This window comes from Hyaena hyaena, unplaced genomic scaffold (assembly GCF_003009895.1).
Source record: "Hyaena hyaena isolate Hyena2069 unplaced genomic scaffold, ASM300989v1 scaffold_729, whole genome shotgun sequence".
NCBI classification, from domain to species: Eukaryota; Metazoa; Chordata; class Mammalia; order Carnivora; family Hyaenidae; genus Hyaena; species Hyaena hyaena.
This window is the reverse complement of record NW_024081361.1, coordinates 330,753-356,240: the sequence shown is the minus strand read 5'-3', so window position 1 is coordinate 356,240 and position 25,488 is coordinate 330,753. Positions and strand designations below refer to the sequence as shown.

Here is a 25,488-nt window from a genome sequence, read left to right as displayed (position 1 = left end):
TGCCGCTCTTTAGTGCCACAAGGTATGTAAGATAGTGCTATGCTGAACACACACATAAAATCATTAGTGGAAACTTCAGGTGGGTTTTTTTTTAGCAAAAATGTTAAAAAAATTTTTTTTAAATATTTATTTATTATTGAGAAAGAGAGAGAGACAGAGCATGAGCATGGGAGGAGCAGAGAGAGGGAAACACAGAATCCAAAGCAGGCTCCAGGCTCTGAGCTGTCAGCACAGAGCCTGATGTCGGGCTCGAACCCATAAACAGTGAGATCGGACTTGTAGTCCGGACTCTCAACTGACTGAGCCACCCAGGCGCCTCAGCAAAATTGTTTTTTAACGAGAAATGTTCTTTCAGGTCTTCCTGGTGGTTTGTGCGCTTTGTGAAGCATGCTTTTAAAGATACTCATCTGGCAATGACCAACTACCTCTTAACGGGACCCAGAGTCTCGGTTTTGGTTTCATTTGAGCCTCTGGAATGGGGAGGATGCCACGCCCCTGTGGGCACTCATGAATAAGCCACGTTTCACACTCACGTGAGTGAGGGCTTTTAAAAAATGTATACATTTTAGATTTCAGAAATAGAGACAGATTCGATTCTGTGTACATGTTTCTAAAGCCCTAATGTTCAGCCTCTTGTCTGATGACTCAGCTGAAAGGCAGCAGTATCCTTTTCCTCACCAGGGGAATGGGCGATCTGCCCCTGTTTGCTCAGATGGCCCCGAGTCCTGCCCTTTGGTCCCTTGGCCACATCAATGTGGCAGGGCCACCAGGGCCTCTGGACCCTGCCCACGGCCGGTGGTGAGTAGGCCCCAGAGCAGCCTGTGGGTGCTGGGGCTTTGATTTCCTGCTAATAGCCTGTGGGAGGAGTTGGGGACCTCGCCACAGATGGCGGTGACCTTGGATTGCACTGACTCAGGCAAAGCTGAGGCTTGTGAGCGAAAGTTTCCATGCAGACAGCAGGCTTAAACGGAACAAAATTAATAAGCGACCGTTAGGGGGAAAAGGTCTGTCTGGAGTTTATTTATCAACAGCCTCAACCTTTGGGCTGTCGATTTCAAAGGACAGAGAGCCAAGGGCCCAGGGGCCACTGGCTGGGTCCTGTTCTTGGATCGGGGGGCAACCTCTTCACACACAGGACTGAGATGGGGAACCACGAGGGGGAGGTGCTGACCACCGCCCTGTCTCCAGCTCTTTCCTGCTGCTCTTACTCACTTGCCTTGCGTGCGGGGGTGTTGCTGCTGTGCCCTCTCATCAGGAGGACAGCTTTGGCAGTTTTCTCTTGGTGAGCATCCACGCCATGGGCCTGGAGAGCCAAGTCCAATTCGAAACATGCACCGGAAATGAAAAGAGAAAGGAGCCTAATTTCCTTAGGTAGTAAATGCTTTCCAAACCCAGGAGCTCCCTTGGAATGAAAAGAGGAGAGTGCAAGAGAGAAGGAACAAGACAGAACTTCGAGGACTTCAATTAGGCTAATTGTTCCTCTCACAAGCAAGAGATACAGGCAGTGGGAGGAGGAGGAGCCTATTTATTCTGAATGCAAATGGCCAGGGAAGAATGTTAAGAATACCTTGCAGAGTGAGAGAGTTCAGACAACCGGATGTGTCTTTCCAAATAACAGAAATTAACAAGAGTGACAGAGAAATGGGGAGAGAGGGGGAAAGGGGGGGAGGGAGAGAGAATTAAGAACAAGGTTAAGCCTCTGTGGAGGCTTGACCCCACAGAGCCTTCCTGACAATTTGACGCTGGGGAAAAGAGACCCCAGAAAGATTTCTTTCTGACCTTCTTGACCTTTTTGGTTCAAGCCAGAAGCATCCATGGGGGAGTGGGGAGAAAAACAGGAAGCCACTTAGTAAGGATGATAAGCCAGAAGATAACCTGTAACTTGCCTGCTTCCCCTACTCCAAGTCCAGCGTGAGGCCACATCCTTGTCCCTTGTCCCTTCTTGCTGCCAGAGACCCCAGCGATCTGAGTTCTCCCCATCCCTAGGGCTGAGTCCTGTGTGAGGAAGGCGGCCCCGGGGCCCCAAATAGGGCAGGAGCGTGTTTTCCTGGCCTTTCCTACTTCCCAACACGTGTTAAGCCACGCTCACCAGCTCCCTGAGCTTTTCCTTCCCAGAGCCATGCCTTCTCCCCCTGCCACTATGAATATACGTAAGATGACCTCTTAGCAATTTCCCTGGGAGATTTGCTGGCATAAGCATAACAGAATTTGGCCCTCAGTCGACAGAGGTGCTTAGTCAATTTCTCTGAGCCCAGACCCAAGCTCTCTGTGCATTACGCTGCAGTTTGTGCCAGCCTTCTGCAGCCCCGCCAAAGGCACCGGAAGCAAAGACACCCGAGAGAGGAGCTCTCCTAATAGAAACTCTAGCTAACGTCCACTGCGGGCAATCAGCAAGCTTGAGATGCTGTACACGTGTTATCAGGCTGCACCTTTAACTCAGACAAAGAGGAACCGATGAGTTACCCTGTGTCATCCACTGGGTCAAGAGGAGGTCTGGGATTAGAAAATCCATCTTATGACTCTTCGTCACATGAAGCATCCATCCCAGAAACCCTCGGGTTTTCAGTGAAGACTACCTCTTGCTAGGAGACAGCCATTATGTAGGTGTGAAGCCTTCTCCGGAGGATAACAGTGACATTGATTCACCGCCTCTCAGTCTAGCCCTGGATGAAGAGGGGCCTTGTCTCCTGCACAAGGACGCGCCGGCCTGGACGGAGGCCCTGCTCCCTTGCACCTTTCTCACCAGCCGGCCCCGCTACTTTTTCAGTACTTGCAACACCTTGGCCACAAGGAAAGTCCCGCCTGCTCGTGAATCGTAAGGGGACACTGAACAGATGTCAGAGCAGTGGCACATCACAGGTGCACGTCTGGAGCAGAACAGGATCGTTGGCACATTCTTTTCTGCACAGAAAACTTGCACTGCTGTTTCAATGAGCAAAGACTTTCAGATAGAGCCCACTAGGTGGTACAGAGCACGTTCATATTCTTGACATTACAATGCGACCTGCTCCTTCACCTTCATTTGAGGGAACTCGGTGTCAAGGAGGTGTTTCTAAAGCACTCACAGGTGTCTAAATGCCCACTTGGTATCTCCCAAGCTATGTGTTTCCAGGGCAGCAGGGGTGATGCCGTGAGACCGGCTGAGCTGTCTTGAGTGACTGACAACCTCTCTGGGCTTCAGTTTGCTTATCTGCAAAATGCAAGTCCTGACAGCACCAGCTTCCCAGGGCCACTGTGAAGACTGGATGGATTGATATTTGTAAAGCAATTAGAACGGTGTCTGTTAAATAAATCGCTATCACTGGCTTCAGGACTGTAACCTGTGCAGCACAGATAACAAGAGTCAATGCGAATCTTGGACCTACCAGTGTAGACTCAGATTTTTAACTCTCTTGCTGCTGCTTCATCAAATGGCAGCCAGATCCTCTAGGTCTGGGTGCAAAGATGTCTCCACGTGGGAGATCTGGCTGCTAGTTTCTTAAGGAAGCTGGTGGGGTTTCTACATGCGGTGGCAGCAGTGGAAATGGGGAGATCTCCAGGGGAAAAGTGAATCCCAAGGTCAAGGGCTGGCATCTTGTAGTCCACCCCTGCCCCCAGATGGAATTCTCCTACATTGCCCCCTTTGAAGATGGGGTGCTATTCTCTACACTCTTCACTCAGGAAGGCTCTTTCCTCCATGCTGTGGGATGCACTAGGCTTTGATTTCCCCTGAAAGTACACATCATCTTGAGGTTCCCCCCAGGGCCATTGTTGAGTAGATGCTGGGATAGGGGGTCCTGCCATTCGGTGGCAGAGGTGGTGGGAGGGAGGCCGGGGGGGGAGCAGGGGGGCGGGGAGTGTGTGCCTCATGGACACGCAACGGCGCAACATGGTGCTTACTTGCAATCGTGCTTCTCAATTTCGAAGTGAGGGTTGAAGTTGAGGACGATCTTCTGGTTGGGTTCAGGGGCATAAACAATCCACTCGCAGTTCTGGTGGGATGGGTAATCCTGGGGGTAACCTGGGGAGGTGATATAGCCAGCATCTTTGGAATTCAAACGACCTCCACAGGCTGAGTCTGAAAGAGAAGGCAAAGAACCCAAAGAACTTCAAATATGCTACAGCCTTTCCCCCCCTCCCTGTTTCTCTTTGCTACCAGTGGCTGAATAAAACCGCTTTACAGACCTTTTATGGCAGTCCAGAAGACTAACCTACTTACTCATGCAGTGGAAGAGATTATTTCAGCTCATCCTTTCCACCCCACTCACCCAACTGCGTGTGCGTGCATGCGCACGCGCGCGTGCACACACACACACACACAGATGTGCTCACAATCGCAAGCACTCCTCGAATGAAAATATTCCAGAAAATGATCATAAATATTCCTAATTACGTGGTCTGAGATTAAAAACACAAGAGAGCTGCAAACGTAACATGCCCCCTGCCTTTTCCTGTCTCCCTCCTTGTCCTGTCTTCCTCTTGCTCAAACCTCTCATCTCTATCTTTATCTCATAAATCCTTCGTTTCATTCGGTGTCTCCCAGCCCAGCCCAGGCAGCCAGAAGTAATGGCTCCAGGAACTGACAATAGCGGTTTTGTGGTGCCGACCCACAAGCGAGCCTGGTAACAATTACACGTGATGGGGAAGGAAGCCTTTCCAGCTTTGGGCCAGAACGGGCCCTGGAGGGTGATTCTAGCTTCTTCTTCTTCTTCTTCTTCTTTTATTTTTAAAGAAAGAAACAGCAAAAACGCCAAACATTTAATTCCATATACACCACAAATTTGATTTATTATTTCATTATAGACCGAGTGGAAAAATCTGCATTGGAGAATTCACTGGCTCTGACCTCAGAGTTTCGACAAAAGTGCTTTGTGTTTTTCTCTTGCTTTCTACCCACTGTCCCTCCTGCCTGGTCACCACCACCAGGGTGTGCTGCTGCTTTGTCCAGCAGCCACCAGTAACCCGCTGCTTGAAAGAAGGCTGCAGGGGAAGTGGCGGCCCCCACCTTCCTAGCGTGCCTGGCTGGAGGTAAACAGCTCCGTGTGAACCAGGAGGCAAGGGGGCGACTTCAAAGGCAGAAAAGGTGGGCGATGACATTTGAAGACTCTCATACATTTGGGAGTGAAGTTCTGTAATCCCCAGGAGGGGTTCCTGGGGAATGGGGGTTTTGCTTAATACCATAGTAGAACAGAAGATGGGAAGGCACAAGAGACCTGGAAATATTCAGAAGCCTCCTGGAGACCTTCCTGAGATGTATCCCTTTCTTAGCATCAATCACGAGTTAATATCGCCATCTGCATGGAGCAGCATGGGCCCGTGAATTATGTATCACGGCTCAGCAGCCGCCCTCCAGGACGGGGTCTTTCTCCTGTGTTCCCTCTTTGAGGGAAAGGGTCATGCATTTTTTAACTCTACAGGTGCACTTTACTATTCCCCATGTCTGTTGGCATTACTGTCTTCCAGACCTCTGCTTTAGATTACCAGCCTGACAGACTTTAAATGCATAAAAGATGGGCACGCCGCACAATGGTGTTTGGGACACACAAATCCACACAAGTAGCCTTTTAGGCAACGTGCCTCCGAGAGCTCAAACTGTGCCGTGTTGAACTGCCCAGAATCTAATGGATTCAGGTTCCATTTCCTACTGGGTGGAAAACAAAAGCAGGCCATTTCCTCTGGCTAGCAGCAACCACATCATCCTCTAACTAATGACCCCGCACCCTCCCCAGTCCAGCAGGACAATGGGCCCAGCCCTCCGCACAGCGAGAGGGGAGGCCAGCAGTCAGGCCGGGTGCCGCCCGCTCCCCTGCGGCCACACCTCAGAGGCTGCCCGGATGCCCGCACCACCTCCATGCTGGGCGCCTAGCACCTTCCAGCAAGTCAAACTGTGGCCCCTGGGTGCCGGCTCATGCATGTGAAATTGGCCCAGAGGGACCCTCTGAGAAAGCAGAGGTGTGGGAGCTTCGATCACCAGCTGCTCTTACCGAGCTGGCAGGAGAGGGAATTTTGGAGCCGGGTCCGCTCCTCTGCCAGCTAGTTTGCCATCCAGTACCGCCCTGCTGCACGCTCACCCCAAACCACACTTCTCGCCTTGGAGCTCAGCAGAAGGAATCTGAGCTGAGCTCCTGTTTAGTAACTGTTATGGTTTCCATATCACCCCCACCCCCTTCTCCCACCCCTGCCCTGCTTCTGTCCAGCTGCTCCTGAAAGAAGAACTTCTCCTCCTCAATTTTCCACTCCCCCCCAAGTTCAGCCTTTCAGTAATTAGACCGGGCACACATAATCAGCAATAAAGACAGGAAACTTCCTCATATGCAGGTTTCATTTCTCATCCACACCAGGAGTAATCATTTTCCCACTCAGAAAACATTTCTGAACGATATAGAACCCAGAGCTGATAGTCTGTATTTTCCACGGTAAAAACTTAACTGAAAGATAAAGGAGTAACACGTTTCTTTTTTTCTGTCCTTTCTTTACCCGGAAGAAAATCAAGGCGCTTTATTAACATTTTTGAAAACTCACTGAAACATCGACTTTGCTTTTGTGTAGTTAACCCTTTCGAGATCCAAACATTTATGAACTCACATTCTCGTGTGGATGGCACTCACACTCAGAAACACACACAGACGTGGCTATTGTGCACACATCGGGTATGCAGACATATTAGAAAGTCACACTTCAGTCCTGCACACACTTTCACACCCTCTCATAAAATATCACACATCATTTGCACAGACATACATCCACCAAGATAAATACTAGAATTTCTGTCTCTATTTTTTTTGGAGAGAACCGAATTCGTGAAAGATATCAGTAAAACTTGTAAGGAAAACACACTTAATCCCTCTACACCTCCCCTTGATAATTGATATTTCATATCCAGGTTTGGGGACCCTTCATTTCTTAAACACAAACACACCCCAACCAAAATGAGCTAGGCTTTCTTCTGAAGAGCTATACCATCTACTACTCTGGAGGCCCGTATTGTGTCCCAGAAGGAACAGCATAAATGCTCTCTGTCCTGTCTCAGAGGAGTCCAGCCCAGGCAAAAGAGAGTTGAACGCAAGGGCAAACCCCTCTAGGCCAGTCTCCACACACAGAAGGGAAGTTGACCCTGGTGAAGTCTAAGCAACTGAGCCTGTTTGGTGAGTTGACAAGGAACTTCTTTCTCCAACTACTTTGCTAATACCTTTCACCTGGGGCAAATTCATGTCCCAAAGCGAAGCAGGCAAACCCAGGCCTGGGCTGTTCAGATCGGGTTTTCTCCTACATCTGGGAGGGAAGTCTGAGGGATGAGTCAGCTCAGGCCAGATAAAGACCCAAAGGCCCAAGAATAAAAGGATTGAAGTGGCACCTCTAGATGTAATTGGAAATAAAGTCCTAAAGTCACAAAGGTCTGATTTTTTTAGCCCCCAAGATGAGTATTTAGGTGTTTTTATTTGACATGTGAAATGTCAGATTATTTCTGACATCTTTATCTTTCTGTCTCTCTCCTTTTTTTTTTTTTTGTTTTTGTTTTTGTTTGTTTTTTCTCTTCCTCCAGTGCCCTTGTTTTGCTACTCACCTAAGTACCATCTGATGGTGCCTACATGTAAGCGGGCATCTGGTCTTGGGAAAGGGACTTTGTATTCACCCACTTACAACTCTAAGGTGCTCTGCCGGCTTCCAAAGGAACTGCCCTCCTGTGGAACCCAATTAGGACAAAGCATAGTTCCTCCGTGACACCAGATTTTTAGGAAGTCACAAGGAGTTAAGGAAAATCTTTAAAAAAAATTCTGCTCTAGGGGCGCCTGGGTGGCTTAGTCGGTTAAGCGTCCGACTTTCGCTTAGGTCATGACCTCGCGGTTCGTGGGTTCGAGCCCCGCGTCGGGCTCTGTGCTGACTGCTAGCTCAGAGCCTGGAGCCTGTTTCAGTCTGTGACTCCCTCTCTCTCGGACCCTCCCCTGCTCACGCTGTCTCTCTCTCTCTCCTAGAAATAAATAAAAAAAAAAAAATTAAAAAAAAAATTCTGCTCTGCCTTCTAAGTAAATTCAACCGGTGTTGTTTTAAAGGAACACTGTATGGCCTAAACTAGATGGCAATATTCACTAAAAAGAAGCCTGACTGTTGTGAGTACTTTTAAATAATTAGAATTGCAGGGCGCCTGGGTGGCTTAGTCGGTTAAGCGTCCGACTTTCGCTTGGGTCATGATCTCGCGGTTCGTGGGTTCGAGCCCCGCGTCGGGCTCTGTGCTGACTGCCAGCTCAGAGCCTGAAGCCTGTTTCAGTCTGTGACTCCCTCTCTCTCTGACCCTCCCCTGCTCACGCTGTCTCTCTCTCTGCTAGAAAAAAAAAAAAATAGAATTGCAATGGCTTAGTTTAGGAAAGGCAGAGATACCAGGTGACACCAGGTGACAGCAAGCTGACAGCCTCATAGCAAAGAAGAAAAGCCAGATCACCTGGTTTAGCCCAGCTGAAGGAAAAAGTCCTCGGCAAAAACGGAAGTTTAGGACTGGCTGAAGGTGGGACTGGAGAGGCTGGTTGCTGTCTGAGGTGGGTCTGGGATAACGAAGTGGGGAGGTAGGATGGTCTGACAGTGGCAAGAGGGGACACAGCACTTGGATTCTTGGTGACCTTCCTGGGTCTCAGCTTCCTAAACTGTAATTCAATGAGTGGATTGAACTAAGCGTGTAGTTTTCAAAATTCTTTTTCTCCTTGAATGAAACTGCCCAGAACTCCAATGTCCAAAGCAGATAGAAGCGGAGCTCTCTTGGATGCGGGAGGTCGGGAGGCCAGAAGGGTGTCGAGTCTGGGCCCCACTGTTCCCTCATCACCTCCGAGGGGCTTTTGCTATAAGATTGGGCTTCTTGGAACAGGGTTTGAAACCCACTGAACTAGATATCAGTTCCCTTGTTACTTTAAAATGCCTTGTAAAAGAGAAGGGGTAGACGGATTAGAAGACGTCTACTTATTTCAGTTCACTTTTATTCATTTTGAGAAAGATACAGAGAGCAAATTGGGGAGGAGCAGAGGAAGAAGGAGAGAGAATCCCAAGCAGGCTCCACACGAGCAGCACAGAGCCCGATGTGGGGCTGGAACTCACTAACTGCAAGATCATGACCTGAGCTGAAATCAAGAGTCGGATGCTTAACCTACTGAGCCACCTGGGCACTCCAAACATCTATTTCTTGTATGTACCTGAGGGCCATATACTTGGTGGAGAAAAGCAGTCAGTCTCGTGTCCTGTGAAAATACGATACTTTATTTATTATATAATCTATCCTTTATCCACAGCATAAGCCCATCCAGTTTCTGCTTCTATAGCATTTCCTTCTTTAAATTATTAGTACCAAGGCAAAGAGGAAGCTCTTTCTCCCACTTAAAAAGAGAGACGGTTCTCACCTTGACCCTTGACTAGCAAGAAGTCTTATGTTCAACATGGTCTCACCAAGGGCAAGCTGTGTGACCTTGGGTAAGTCAGTAAACATCTCTGAGCCTTTGTTTTCTCATCTGTAAAATGAGGGGAGTGATTCTAAAGGTCGGTTCCAGTTCTAAAATTCAAAGCCTGTATAATGAGGTGAGGAAAAGATCCTAGAACCAATAGATGGACCCCAAAATTTAAAATTTGTCTCCCTTCCTAGAGAACAAGACATTTATTTGAGGTATTACTCCTGCTCACTCTGTTTGGTAAGCCTTGAAGCCACCTCTAGGATTTTTCCAAAGGACTTTCCTGTCTTGCATTATGGAGAGTTCAAATGTCTCTTTTAATCACATTAACTCTACTGACGTGTGTTTCTCTCCTTAACTGAGTCTGTGGCTGCATACTTGATGAATAGTGTGGATGTGCAGCTCTGTGTGTGAGCATGTCAACAACAGTGGCACATAAAAGGAAAGCCCAAAAAGAGTTTCTTCAAATCCCTTGCCTGAATCATCTAAGTCCTCCGCTCAGGGTTTTAACCAAATTTTGCTCACTAACCCTGGATAAGCTGCTTTTTAAGAGTTATTTCTGTGAGCCGAGGCTGGATTTTGTTTTATTCAAAGCGACTTCAGTCTGTCACAAGACAGTCTCATAAAATCTGTATCTTGGCTTAAGCTGGGAAGAAATGAACCAATCCATCAGCCTAGGAATGCGGCTGTTTGACCACTTCCTAAGGCAACTGGGAAGGGATGCAATCTATTCAATTTATGGGGCCGGGTGGCAGTGAGTGATGTACTCCTGAAGGCACAGCAAATGGAAATCCCTGTGAACTTTCGCAGTGATAAAGTTCAAAATCTGAATAAAGGAACCTCTGGGACGACAGGAAGGAGGGGATGAGAGCGACGGACTGAGGCCAGCACATGAGCATGGAGAAAGGAGTGAGGGGCCAGGCAGGCTTTTGCTTCGGAAACACTTCCCGTGGATTCAGCGAGAGCAGAACTGGAAATCAGGTCTGTAAATAGGACCTTTGGAAAGTCTTTCCCCCTTAATCTGGATTCTAAAAATGAACCTTCATTTAATTGTTACAATGTACGTTTGATGCGATTACCTCCTCTGACCTCGAATCATGCCACCTGTGGTAACCTTGTTATTTGTCATCTTATATCATAAACAAATGCAATTCCAATAGGGCAGCCAATATAATATCATTAGTTTATATTTATGTCCATTCCTTTCCAGCCCTCATTGCAAATGCAATTTTGATGCCATTGATGAGAGATCTGGGATTACAATTCCTGACCACTTCAACAGACATTTGGGGAAGGAAATGGAAGAAGAATAATTTTGAGGCCTCTCCAAAAACCAAAAGAGAATAAAAGGTAATATAATATTTTTTTTCATTTATTTTGATTAACTGAAGGCTTATGTTGAAACATCAATGGCTCCCCATTGGTTAGTGAATGAAATCCAACCCCCTTGGCCTGGCAATGGGGCCTTGCATTGAGCCGAACCGATCATTTCCGACCTTATTCGCAATGATTTCCCTCCACACAGTCTCAACTGCAGCTTCTGAGTGTTCCCCAAATAAACCAGTATCCATTCCTCTGCTCCCATCTTCCCCTATACACCTTTTCCAAATCTAAAGCCCATCCATCCTCTCCATCCAGGCTCAGCTGTGACCTCGGCTCTCCCTGGTGTCTCACACCAAGACTACTGTTACCCCCTCCCTGTCTCGAACCTCCCAGACTGCGACTGAAGCTCTTGAATGTCTTCTAGGGTGTGTGAGGGCTCCGGAAGGCCTTGTCTGTTCTGCTCGATCACGGCAACTCGAGGGGATGACTCCTTCCTCATTTGCCTTTGGTGAACTTTATAGAATCAGACTCTGAGTCTTTCCCAAAAGTCAGAGTCTGTGAGGTTTGGTGAGTTATTCAGTTACCAGCTGGCTAACGTTATCACCAGAAGTATCACAAACTCTTGACGAAGCCTCATCACAAATCATTCTGCTTCTCTAGTACGACCCTTCTTTCCCAACCCACAGCCACTGTTAAATGCGAAGATTTTTTAGTGGCGAACTGAGAGTTTCAGTTACCTTGTTTGGAATAATAATCCCTGGTCATAAGTCAGGGCTGAGTTATGTGAACCATGTCTCCAAAGACACTCTAAAGCTCCGATAATAATGATGCAGTTCAAAAGATATTTACCTTTTAATCCTAATGATGGTAAAAATAATTTATCTGAGGGTTTCTTTGCCTCCCTCACTCTTGCAAAGGTGAGCTCTAGATATCTGTTGTCAGTAGCAACAGGGAGATGCACGTTACTACTTCATCACTAAGCTGCTTGCCGGTAACAGATTATCTCTTGCTGGGTTTCCGTTTCTTTCTCGCTACTTACATCTCCCCATCTCCCTTCCCCTGGTCCCCATTATGCCTTTAGGGCACATCTGTTTTATTTTTTCCCCTTTATCAAAGCAATTATTATTACTGCTCAGCCCAGTAATTTGCAATTCCCTCTATCTTCTTTGCTGAAAGACTGGCCAGAACCCTGATCGCTGGTTATCAGACTCCTTAGAGGCGCTGAGCAGGCTATCACTGGTTATGTGCATTAAGCTGGCCAGCAGCCCCGTCCACGGCACACTGGTGCGGCGAGCTTTCCTGTTGTTATTCCCAGACCGCCCCCCTCCCTTTTATTGATTAGATCATGACTCTTATGAAGAGCCAGAGGGAAATGGGATTATTAAGAGTCTTGCTGGGTAAAAGCTATTTTGTCTTTATGATGACTTTCTTGAGTTCAGCTGCTGAGGGGCCTTAATGCCAGAGTAGAAGTTATTGCACATTCAGGGGAGCACCCTCCACACAGTGCTCCCTGCTGAGCACACTTTCCTTGAGGGGAGGGAGGGGAAGAGGAAGGGGAAGAGGAAGGGGAAAGGGAGGGAAGGGGAGAGATTTAAAAAAATAAGAGATGAGAACAGTGGAAGCAGAACAAGGAGAGAAAAAAATGCAACGAGGAGTAAATCTAAGATGAAAATCCAGCAAAGAATATTGCTCTCTGAAGAACAGTGTGCTGAGAGATCATCTGAAGCTTATAAAACACAGACAAACGTTCAGTGGGGTAAGAGCCGGGAGTGAATAATTATTTACTTATTAAAAATACTCATAAAAATAACATAAACTTACCACAATGGTTATAATGTGCTTTCTGTGATCATGAGATACAGTTAACTTCACTGAAGCTGCTCCGAAGATTAAATACTTTCAGAATGGGCTTGATACGGACTGAACAGTAGTGCACATAATCTGGCACAGTGCAAAAACACACAAACAAAAGAAAAAAGAAACACCTATGGAGCAGGTATTACTATCAAACATACCTCACAGATAAAGAAATTGAGGCACAGGGAGATTAAGTGTTGGGGACCACAGCGCTGGCAAATGGCTGCGCTGGATTTTAAACCCAGGCAGTCTGGCTTCCAGGCCTTAGAAGCTGGGAAGCCCAAAGAAGGGCTCCCCAAAACCTCTCTGTGACAAACTTATTTAGTGCCATGCAGGGAAAGACAAATGTTTTGCGTGTGTGAAAACTCCCTTTTCTCTTCCTGTGCCAGTAATCTGTCTGCATGAACAATGAGAGATGTGTTCAAGGCTAGGCTGTGGGGAGGGCTAGAAGCACATAGCACCTTCTCCACTCCCTGCGCAGGCTGGCACCCGGCTCCTTGTCACCCTGCATGTCTTTTCTGTGTCCTGGAAAAACCAACGTATGTCCCTGGCAGAGGGAGGGTGGTGTGGATAGATGTTTCGGCTCTGAAACCATGTGTTACAACATTGAGGGTTTTTTTTGCTGGTAACTCCCATTTGTCTCCTTTTCTCAACCCCACTCAACCCTATCCTAAATGCCACATTGTTATTGTTCTACTGCATAGGAGCAGCATTTTCAGAAATGGGGGATTTATTTTTATAGCACAGCTGGTCTGCCAAAGGTCACATAATTTGGCAACATTCCCAGTGGTTAAAAATTAATTTCTTCTTATTAATACAACCAAGGTCCCATAGGATAGGAGCTCAGCCTTATCTAAACTTGACAGCTTCCTAAACCTTCAGAAGATGCTTTCTCCTAGAGGGCCAGCCATGCTACAGGGCCACTGTGTCCAGGAATCCAGCCTCATCGAATCCTGTTAGCTAATGAAACCATGAAGCCCCTCGGCCATTTCTCATCAGGGCAGATAAAGCTTTAAAAAATGCTGTAGGCTTTCTAGGACCAACTTCTGCAGTCTCTTCCATGAATGGGTTAATCAAAAAAAGAAAAGGAAGAAAAGTGAATTCCTAGCCTGTAAGGAAAGGTACAAAGACTAACTTCTGGGGCTCAAATTCATGTCTGACATTCAAGGAGGGTCCCTCAAAGATTATACAGTGGCAAATAAAGGTCAAATGATAAAATACCTAAAATATGTTAATGATAACATAAACTGCTGCCCAGATGTTACTTTTCAAGTCCTTTTGCTTCCGTGCAAGAAATAAAAAGGTATTATGATTCTGCTCCATCTTTTAAAAAAGGAAAATCTCAGTTCGATTTCCTCATCTTTCCCTTGACTTTTGGGGAATTTATTCTGAAAACTTTTACCAATGAACTTGGCTCTGAATTCAGTCAACCAAGAATTGTCCCACACTGGTCACCCAGAGTCAGCTCATTCTCTTGATTAATGAGTAGTTGAATGAAATGAAAGATAGCGGGTATGGGCCTCAGAATCACCTGAGTGCATGGCGTTTCTTCCCAGTGATGCCCCCAGACCCTTCTCTGCCCTTGCTTACATTCATGCCCCATTGCATATGGATTAGCATTTGGACTCCTAACTTTTTCTTTGCTACCAAGATAGGAACTGACCATTCTGGCTGCAGAATGCGGAGTTTACATTCGACAGCAGGGGAGGAGAGCCATTTGGTAGACAGCAGGAGTCCTGTCTAGATTGTCTGGGGTTCCAGCCACTGCAGCCTTCCAACCTTCCATTTTGCCAGTTGTGTGCTCTGTGACTTAATCTGAGGGCTCTGCAGAATAACATCAAAGTCCAAGCCAGCAGTGCAGCTTGGGCATTCACAATTCTACCGGGCACATCCTGGACAAGAAGGTGCTTGCCCGGAACGCTCACGGGGAGCTCTCTTCTTTCCACTGGTTTGCACTGTGTGCTCTGTTGGCAGTTGGTAACAGCTTCATTACCTCCAGTGGCTGCTTATGGGGTAAAGTTTACTGGGCACGCATTGAACGTGGGCACGAGAGCAGTCCAGAGCCTAGAGCAGACTGTCTGTGTACAATCTAGGAGTTCACATTTGCTCAAAAATTATTATACCTCTACCTGGCCAGAATCATCCCGCATTTTGGGGAGACAGGCTAAAAAAGAACTTCTGCCCTATATGGGCGCCTGGAACGTCACTGCTTCTCTATTAGGATTCGTTTAAACCCAGAGGTATCTCCCACAGACCATTTAGACCTCTTATCTGATCATCCATTCTGGACGCAAGGTTGATTGACCGGGTCTGCCCGTGTCCATGGCAATGGTGTTTAAAACCAAGCACAGATCAAAGCTCAGAGGCGGGGTGGTGCGGGGGAAGGTTGTTGGTTATAGGGTCCGGGTTCTTTGCGCCCCAAGCGGTGTGTCCCGGAGGAGGGGCGTTGGGGCTGGGAGTTGCCACGATCTGAAGAAACCCATTGTCAGGGCTTGAATGATCTGAGCAAACCCGAGACCCCCACCCCCATTAACTCTAGCAAAAGGGTTTCGAGGCCAGGCGCTGACAAGGAGTGGCCAGCGCCAGGGGGCTCTGCTCTGTCTGAAACCGACAGGAAAGGAGGTGGAGGGAGGGCAGCGGGCATTGAGCACACGCCAGTAAACCAGAGTGTGGATCCCCTCCCCTTCTAGAGAAATTCAACCAGAGCCGCAGAAGCTGCGACAAGGATGAGCCGGATCCCCTAAGCTTGCCAGGAAAGCCGATTCCCACCCCACCCCCACGGTTCCCAGAGGAGCAGCGGGTTCATTCCACCTCCCCCCACCCCCCCGCCAGCCCCTGGACGTTGGCTCTGCGGGTGTCCCCCACCCAGCCGCCGGGCGCCTGGGACCCGGTTGGAAAAAACTGCGGTGCAGTCAGCCTGAGGCAAAGGGTGGGGGCAGCCGTTTAATCACCGCTCGCCTCGCCTCCATTAACCTGTGTTGATATTAAAAAGAAATCCGTCAGTGAAGATGGAGCAGCGGCCGTGAATGTTTCTTTTTCTCACGTGGAAAAGCAAGGAGCGAGGCGGCGGGGGAGGGGAGGCGGACCGCGCCGGCGACTGCAGGGGATTCTCCCGAGCAGAGAACCGCGGCGGCGACTTAACTTTCTGGCAGTGGGCAGCGTGGAGGAAATGCCGCAGGCCTCTCCCTGGGGGTGTCCTTAGTCAGGAGGAGGAGGGGACCAGGCTAGAGGAGTTGGAGGCGGCCAACTTCTCCGGGGCTCGAGCCTTGGTTTTGCCTTCGCTCGTAATATTTTTGCCTAATAGAATGTTTATGGATCGTGCGGCTGTGTTTCTGCTGCTCAGCCCAAACAAATCGATGCGGCGTTAGAGGCGGCGCCGAGGGGTGGGGCGGGCTGGGGGGCCACCGCGTCCCCACCACGTCCCCACCACGTCCCCACCACGTGGATGCCAGCACGCCGCGTGCTCTTCACCTGCTCAGGCGCACCGGCGGGCGCTGGGCGCTCCTAGAGGCAGTGTAAGTGGCGCGCGCTCCCGCGGCTAGAGCTGGCTCCTTTCCGCCCCTCTCCGCCCTGGGTTCCGAAATCCCACCCCGGCGTCCCGCCTCCCAGCTCGGCGGGCGTTCGGATCCCAGCCCCTCGGAGCCGGGCCTCCAGGGGCGGCGGGGGGAGGGGAGAGCTTCAGCGCTCGGCGGAGCGCGGGGGGCAGGAGGGGGCGCTCGGGGCAGGGCCCTCGGAGCGGCCCTGAGCCCCCGAGACAGGCAAGAGGGAGGCAGGTCGGCCCCGGGGCAGAGCGGAGGAGCCCGATGCGCGCAGCACGTGCGGGCTCCCGGCTGCGGGCCAGTGCGAGTCTGCCGCCGCGGCCGCAGGGTTATTTGCTCAGCTGCTCCCCCTCATGCACCTTCGCCTTCCCGCTCCCCTCACTCCTTCTCGGAACGGGTTCCCGCCGCCGCCGCCGCGGGCTGGGCTCAGCCCCCTCCCGGCAGGCGCGCGCCGGGTGAGTCAGAGGGCTAGCAGGGCCTCGCCCTTTACCCCCCGCTGCCAGCTCCCCGGGTGCCAGTCTGGTGCTGCGACAGGAAGCCGGAGCTGCCCGCGGGTTGCGATCGCTCTTGCAAGGGGCTGGAGAATATCCACCTAGGGCGGGTCCCAGCTCCGCGTCCCACGAGGTGGTTCCACCCCGGCAGTGAGGCTGCTGCGGCAGCGTCGTAGTGGACGACTTGTCCCGCGCACCGCGCCTCTGGGCTTCTCTAGAAGTGACGCAGCGCGGCCCCGGGCGACGGGGGAGGGGGCTCTGCAGAGAGCGCGAAAGGCAGGTGGCAGAGCGGGAGTGGGTTCGAGCGGGTGTCGCACACACACGTACACTTCGCGCAGAGCTCGGGGACAGATGTGCGAACATCTGGGGTAGGAGATGGCCCCTGAGTGTTCACGGCCCCTCCCGCGCCGCAGAGCACACATAACAAGTTGTGTGGTCTGCGTGTGTTTGTGTGTGTGTGTGTGCGCGCGCGCGAGCCGGTGTGTGCCTCAGTGTGCGCGCGCTCGCCAGGGCCTACTAGAGTCCGTGCCTGAATACATAATATACCGTGGGCATCTTCACCGCGTGCGCGCGCGCGCACACACACATACATACACATACACAGCGAATCACACAAACATACATAATTTATGCAGCATCTAGGTCTGTGGGAGGTAATTTAATTTCGCTTCAAGCTGGGAACTTAGAATTAAGGCAAGAGGGAATGGGGAGACACAGGAAATCTCCCCGAGTGGGACCTGCACCCATCTCTTTGATACGATTTGCAGCTGCCCTGAAGACCAGCTATGGCAGAGAAGGAGCAGCAAACGTGTGGATTTCCACAGCAAGGGCATTCCTCAGCCTTCCGTCCCTTCTAGTAAACACTCAACCTTAAATGGGGTGTGTTGGCGGTGAGAACCAGGGCACCAGGCACAACGCTTCCCCTTAGGCTCCCACAGGACCCACCAGCCCGCTGTGATGAGGGGCGGGAAGCATGCCCGGGGAGCTGCAAAGGGTTAGCTCCACCACTGCGGCCCTAGCCTTGGAGGTGCCTTCTGGGAAGGGCACTTCAGGGAGGCTTTATCTCCTCTTTCTCTTTTCCCTGTTTCCTCCCTAGATGGCTTCCCCATTCTCAATCACCTGTAGCAGCTTCCAAGAGTTTTGTCAGATTCCAGGCACTGTTCTCAGAGGGGAGAGAGGTTCACCCCGGAGAGCGGTGTGGGGAAGGAAGGACAAGCCCCACCAGATTCCCTGCAACCAGAAATCCCTTCTCAGGCAGGGTGCCCCTTGCCAGCCCTCTTCCCTGCTGCCAAATACTGGCCCCAGACTGCTCTGGGCCTTGCAGTTCTTATCTCTGCAGTCTGTCCACACACCCTTTTTGGCAGTGGTTGAGAACAAATTCCACTCAGAAGTTTCTAACCACTTCACAAGAGTAAGAGACCTTCGAAGGCCACGCAGTCTGTTTTATCTAATTCGAATTTTTCAAAGAACACGATTTACTTTCCCAGAAAACACATGGATGCAGGAAAGAGAGCAGGGCCAACCAGCAGTGCCCAGCTCAGCCCCAAGCCCCCAGCTCAGCCGCAGGCCAACTTACTCCATCAGCCAGAGCCCTAGAATTCTGAGGCGAATCCACACATTCGGCAAAGAATCCACAGTATTGGGAAACCAAAACTAGACTCTTGTCTTTCCCAAGCCCTTCAGTTAACATTGCTCAATGGAGCTAAGTGGAGAGAATGCAAATGATTTATATTTCACTGGCTAGGTTGAAGAAACTCAAGGGAGATGTGTTCTGCCTCAAGACAGGGGGAAAAATCCCAAAAACTGTAATGCAGAGGCTTTGTAGTATTTTTAAACCTTTGATTCAGTCCATATGTGACATCTGAACACCGCCAAATTCTGTCTATGTTTCAAAACACACACACACACACACACACACACACACACACACACACACACACACAGCTAGCAGGAGAGAAAAGTTGGGTTTTAGAAGAGGTGGTGGTATAGGGAGGGCCGGCTGGGATCTCTCTTTAAATTATCTAGTATTGAGGGAGCCTCCTTCTATGCCGTTCTGTGTGGCCAGTATGAGCGGTTGCTTTTAAAGGGAAAAGCATGTTGAAATGAACAGAAAAAAAACTTTTAGGGTCTTACCTGGTTGGCCTCTCACTTCGTGTCCTGAAAAGTAGAGAGCCAAGAAAACCCAGGTGAGAGGAAACATATCCATTTTGGAGAAGGAGGCTTTCTCCAGAGCTGGATTTGTAGATTTCTTGTATAATTTTAAGTCTTTCGTGTTTCTCTCTCTCTCTTACGTTCTTCCTTACAGTGTCTTCTGCAAAGGTTTCTAATGGTCAGTGTTTCCCTCCTGGGTCCTGACGGCCCGTCTTCACCTTTATTCTTGCTGGATTCTCACCTAAGAGGAGGGTGGCTCTTGAAATCAGCAAAGCGCGAGCAAGCCGGGAAGGGGGGACGGGTTTCCTCTCTTAAAAACAAAACGCATCTATGTCCTCTCCAGTTCCTCAAAGTATCATTTCCTTTATCCTACAACATCACGAAAATTTCCCGAAAGCCAAGCGTAAAAAAATAATGATAATAATAAAAATAAAAGCCCAGACTTGCTTTGGGCATCACACGGCCCCCAGGCAGCTGTGTGGTCTCAGAGGCGTAAACTGACACTCATCCCCCGGCACCCGGGACCGACACGCGGGCGGAGGCACCGACCGCCGGACGGCCCGAGTGGGAGAGGCGGCCGCCCAGCTCCTGCCGTCGCCGGGTTGCCCTAGCGGGAGCCTTCCCAACGACTACACCCGCTCGGCCAGCCTGCCGAGGGGAGTCCGAGGAAAGAAGCGGCGGCGGCGGCGGCGGCGGCTGCTGTTGCTGCTGCTGCTGGCGGGGCGGCGGCGGCTGGGATCGCCTGGGAGTGAGCGAGCCCCTCTCCGAGTTCGCTCGCGCCCGCCCTCACCTCCACCTCGCCCAGCGCCTCGCCGCGGTCTGCGCGTCGGAGGATGTGCCGGGGGCGGGCTGCGGGCTGGTGCCTCGCTCGCCTTCTCTGCTTCCCCTCCGGCTCCCCCCAGCCTTTTCAGGCCGAGCAGCATGTGGATGTCAGAGCCGCGGCAGAGCTATCCGATTACGCGCCGGCTCAGGGCCCGCCCCTTCTGTGTTCCTGATTAAAGAGGCAGCCGCGGAGACGAGCGGCGCACAGCTCAGCGCCGTGGCACCCGGCTCGGGCGGGGCGGCGGCGGTCCCCCCCGCCCCTGCAGCCGCGGCCCGATCAAAGTTGAGGCGGCTCCCACCCAGGCTCCCCTCTCCCACCCAGCCGCTTCTCTCTCCCACCCGGCACCTCTCGCCCGCCCCGGGCACCTCGGCGGCTGGCTGCGCCCGGCCGCCCGTGCGCACCGCCCCGGAGAGGGAGCGCCCCGGGCCACCTCCAGGGCGCATTGCCCTTGGCCGCGTTGTCCCCCCACCCCCACCCCCGAGGGAGACTCTGCAGGAAATGGGGGAAATCCCTGTTCCCCCATATTCCCTGCTTCCGAGGCCACACACGTAGAACCCAGCACAATGCCACGCGCAATGGCGTTACGGGAGGAGTTGGGTGGCGTACGGTGTTTGGTGTGGGGAACCAGGCGGCAGCTCGGCCTTGCGTTCGCACAGGCAGCAGTGCGTGGCGGCGGCACACACCGTCAGCCCCGGCTGAATAACACCCCAAACACTCGTGCGTTTACTGCTCAGATCCTTTGTTGTGTCCCAAACATACTCCTGTCTTCGCTCGCGGAGGATTTAGTTCTCTCTGCGCACCCAACTTGTAACTATCAGGAGAGAGACTTTCTGCAAAGAATTTCTTAAGGTAACTGAATTGAGGTCTCCCTAATCCTCCCCCAAAGTACAGGTACATGAAGGCTCCTCAAAACGCTACTGTAACTACCACCTTTTCCCCATGGAAATGTGGTCACAGCGCGCCGAGAAAGAAAACAGCATTATGCCAACTATTTTTAAACGGAGGTGTGAAAACTGTTTAGACGGAGTTGCAAGCTAACAGCTGGGGAAACACTTGTATCTTTGTTTCCGAGGATGGCTTTGTGGATCCCAAACTGTCTTGCTTCACTAAGCACCTATTACTACATTATCATAAAGACTCTAACAAGAACAGTCTAAATAACAGTCTGCATATACCTTCTCTGCCACTCTGCAGATTAAGAAAAATAAAGTTTCGGTGACAAGAAGCACACACACATCTGACTATCCTGTTTATTTCTTTGCTTGTACTTGCGGATTCTTCTGGGTGGTTTCCCTCCTTATCAGGACTTGCCATTAGCTTTGTTTATCACTTTTAGTGTTTGAAAAATTGTAACTCCCACTTAACTGTTATTTACACTGAGATAACCAAAACAAAATTGAATCAGAAGTGATTTGCAAATAGTTGAGCCAAGCCGTGGAGGGATTTTACAGTGCTGTGTAAACCCACTGGCCGCATATCACACTGTTCATCTTAGATGCCTGGTTTGAAAGGGCATTTAACAGAGGCCTGGTGAGTTCTTCCAGGGAGCATATCCCCTGGCTGGCCTAAAGGCTGCCTTTCATCCCTTCTCTCCCTCTTCCTCCTTTCCCTGGTTTGAGAGCACATCCACATTATTGAAAACTCCAGGTTTACTTTTTTTTCCCTGTTTAAACATCAGCTGCACAGAAAGATTGCCTCTCATCAATATTTAATGGAGTAAAGAGGCAGTCTGGATTTTGAACCCTCAGCAGAGATCCTGGCTTCTATCATTGCCAACATGCTAACCCAAGGACAAATAACACTATCTATAGTGACACAGCCTGAATAAAGAAAGCCATTTAGTATCAACCACCCCCACGACTCACCAGGTGTGCCCACCCAGTCTATCAAGTGTCCCACATGGAAGAATCTTATTTCTGGGAACATTACAGCCAGAGTTTAGGTGAAGGGTACAGGGAAGAGGAGAGAAAAAGTACACCGAGGCCCATTGGGAAACTATAAGAATGACAACTTTGGGCTTCTGCTCTTGGGGTTTTTGGGTTGAGGGTCCCCCATCAGGCTGCCTTGACGGTCCTATGTCACCTAAGGAGAAGGGTCAGTTCCAGTGTTCTGTTTCTGGACCTGATTCCCAGTATTACGGACTTTACTTGTTCAGAGGTGTCCTAAAGAGGGAGCTAACTTATTTCCCGGCAGTCCTTGGGACAAGTGCTGCAAGACATTCTCATCCATCCCTTTGAGTGATCTCCTGCCATTGGGTAGAGAGGGTGAGTCTGGTTCAGAGCCCTGGGGACTCCAAGCTGCCAGACCACTTGTAATCCTCTAGGGGGCAGCACTCAATAAATAATGCTAGGACTACCTGCAAGTAGCACTTTGGGAGGTGGTTTTACTTCCAGGAGCTAAAAGCCCTTTATCAGACCAGGGAAGATTCACAGTGACACGGGATCACCCCCAGAACACTGAACAAGGGCTCATGGGCCCAGGCAGGACTTAGAATTTCTTTAATCCAGGACTTCCAAGGACTCCCGGGAACTAAACAAAATTCCCATTTGTGCCTGATGGAAAATAAATCTTTTGGGAGATTCTCCAGCCTGGGACTGGCACAGACCTGCCAGCCCATTTTTGTCTAGACTTGGAATCTCGGGGGGGTGGGGGGGGTGGCTGCAGTTGGTTTGGTTTTGACCAGCGGTTCAGGGGTGAGGAGCCAGGCTCCATACTGTTCATTATTTTGGGAGCCCACACAGGAGCCTGCCTACCAGTAGACTAGTAGCATGGACAGAAACAATGGGCTTGTTAACAGAAATACAGAACTGACTAGAAAACAGCTAACTTAGGGAGGCTGAGATTCCTGGCAGCATCTCTGACTCACCTGGGACGTTTCACATCATTATCCTTAATTGTGAAATAATAATAGATAATCCCATCCTACATTCCATTCCTTTGACAGGACGGAATATAGGGAGCATAAAACAGATTTGTAAAAGATGGTAAGAGAAAGCTGTAGCCTAGCCACACCCCAGGGGAAAATGGGTGTGCCCAGCTAGACAGTCCCACCCTCAAGGTGCATCAGAATCACCCAGGGCAAGTGGTAAAAATTCACATCTCTGGGCACCATCTTCCTGCAGATCGGATTCCTCGGATCTAGGGTGGTGTCTGGGAGTCTCTATTTTTTTTAATTTATTTTTTAATGTTTATTCATTTTTGAGAGACAGGGCACAAGTCGCGGGGGGCTGGGGGTGCAGAGCAAGGGAGACATAGAATCCAAAGCAGGCTCCAGGCTCTGAGCTGTCAGCATAGAACCTGACGCAGGGCTGAACTCACTGCAAAATCATGACCAGAGCTGAAGTTGGATGCTTAACTGACTGAGCCATCTAGGCGCCGCTGGGAGTCTATTTTTAAACACTTTTTAGATGATTCTGATGCAAATGTTCAACAGGCCAGGAATTGAAAACCTCTCTTTTGAGATGTTGTATTTACACTTAGCCATATATATATATACTTCCATTGAGGGATACCCAGACAAGTATTTCTTCTCCGCATTTTTTTTCTCCAGGCACTTTTCAGATAGGGGGCAGGTGTTTCAAGGAAAACATAGGGAAAAGTCTCCAAGAGCATGTCTCTTAAAATGCCAGAGTGGTGGTATTTTCCACCTTTACCTTGTGACATTTATTCAGCAGCAACAGCAAAGAGCCTTTTGAAAACACCAAGAGCCTCCCCTTGTGGGGGCGGGAGGTTTGCAAGAACATGTCCAAGGTGCCAACTGATGAGGTTGATGAAGCTGGATCTAGCCCTTTCACCGCCAGCCCACTCCACCACTGCTTGGTACTAGAGTTTTGTTTCAGGTATGGTGTTCCATCTGCGTTCATCACATTGTACTTATTAAATGCTCACGGAAGCATGACTATGCACGAGGTGTGCAAGCAAATAAGACACTTGGGTCTTGTCTCCTGGGATTACAGGATCTAAAGGCTCCAGAAGTTTCATGCTTCCACAGTAGACACCACCTGTCACATGGTGGTTCCTCTTATGTGAGCCCTAACATCGACAAGCTCTCACCCTGAAAGGGGGAGATACGAGGCATAATTGCGTCTTAATCTGTAATTTACTACATCGCCCCAGTTAATATTTAGCTACATCTGTCTCAGAGGCAAAGCTTCAGTTAAAATGTAATAAGTCCTTGTTTTGTATTCTTGCTTTGGTTTGAACCCTGGTCAGCAGGTTTGTCTCCCACTCACCCTTTAAATGACGTTTTTATTTTATTCAATGCATTTGAATACTACCTCGTAATCAGTGCTTGATATTACCTTTGATGGGTTCCCAGAATCTTTACAGGTTTCTATGAAGTATCAAGAACCTCCTTCACTTCGAACTGTGTCTCTCCCATCTCTCTCAGACACAGACACAGACACTAGATCAGGTGGGAGGGGACCTTATGAATGAAAAACAAATGAGCAAAATGTACCAAATTCATTCAAATATCCCTGGAATCCTTGGCAAAGTGTTCCTCTACTCTGCTTGGCTTAGGCAAGAGTTGTGGCAGATCTCTCTCAACCACACTGATTTTTATACATCGGAGGCATTAGTACCGTCGACCCTTTCTTTAGAGCAGCGTTCTCCAACGAAACTTTCTGTAATGAAGGAGACACCTGTGCTTTTCCTATGGCTAATGAGCATTTGAAGCATTTCACACTAGCATTTGGCTAGCGTGAAGGCATAACTGAATTTTAAGTTGTACTTAACTTTGTTAAATACATTTCCGAGCCCCTCAAAAAATACAGATTCCATTTGTGTTCAACAGCTACCCCATTAGATAGCTCAGCTCTAGATGATCACATACCAGGGCTTGAGATTTCCTGCAGAAGCCCATAGACACCCATAGCCTTGTGAGTCTCTCGGGCAACTTCACTTGTTCACCAAAATGGGAATCCAAGCATCAGAAAAAGGATGATTTGAAAATGTTTGGTGTCTGTTTGGCAAAGAGGAAGAGGCTGGATCATATTATTATCTATCATCCTGTGCTCCGTCTGTGCTCTCTTGGATGACTTTTCCAGAGCGCTCACCAGGAATCAGATACTCAGTAGTGCTCCCGTGGCTCCTGGCTTCAGCTCCAGGCCTCAGTAGAGAGAAGCAGGTTGGGACGCAGAAACCTGAGGTCACGACAGATGGACTTTGGGTCTCCACTGCCTGTGGGTGTCCTTGAAAAGTCTATTAACTAATGCAGGACCAGTTTCCTCACCTGTAGAAACGAAGGGGTTAGATTGAATGACTTCCATCCCTTTACAGTTTAGATTTTTGGCTAGGAATGTTTCTTGACGCCATCCTTGTTCATAAATTTAAAACTGTTTTAGTCCTAATTCCAAAGCCACCCTAAGTAATCAAAATTAATAACCATTTATCTCCCAAGAAGACATTAATGCATGGATGGGGCTTAATTGGATATTCCAGTGTCACAGTATTTACGTTGAGTACCTTTCTCAAAGAGTAATAGTGAGTATGTTAGGCATCTTCACAGGGCTTTCAGAAGAGACATTTCTGGACAAAGCCTTTTCCTAGACCCTCAAGAAAAAAACAAAAACAAGCGACCAAACAAACAAAATGCCCCCAAACAAAACAAGAAACAGATTCCATTTGACAATCACAAAAGCCCAGAACTTATTTGTAACTTCATGGCTTTTATATGTGATGTGATTGGAAAATTTAGCGTTATGATCTGAAATGTTCCACCATTCAGGAAAATCTTATTCTGAGCTGAAAATTCTCAGTCTCTCACTACATGTATAGATTAATATTCCTGGAAACTTGAATCTTCCACCCATGCATGAACGTGTTTTCCTTCACTCTCATGCACACATACCCTATCAAACCCCCATTGATTTACAAGGGATTTTTTTTCCTGTTATTGT

The 25,488-nt window shown here is 49.4% G+C and overlaps 1 protein-coding gene across 3 annotated transcripts in view; it reads right to left on the bottom strand.

The window, feature by feature from the left end:
* Positions 1 to 19,614, bottom strand: part of NRP2 (neuropilin 2) — a 117,394-nt gene extending 97,780 nt beyond the window's left edge. For all 3 annotated transcript variants that reach the window (XM_039218007.1, XM_039218009.1, XM_039218008.1), the window contains exons 1-2: positions 18,748 to 19,614; positions 3,880 to 4,057 (exon numbers count right to left, since the gene is read on the bottom strand). In XM_039218007.1, coding sequence (XP_039073938.1) covers positions 3,880 to 4,057; positions 18,748 to 18,820 — 251 coding nt within the window. In that variant the 5' untranslated portion in view covers positions 18,821 to 19,614. The remainder of the gene's footprint in view (positions 1 to 3,879; positions 4,058 to 18,747) is intronic.
* Positions 19,615 to 25,488: the final 5,874 nt, after the last annotated feature.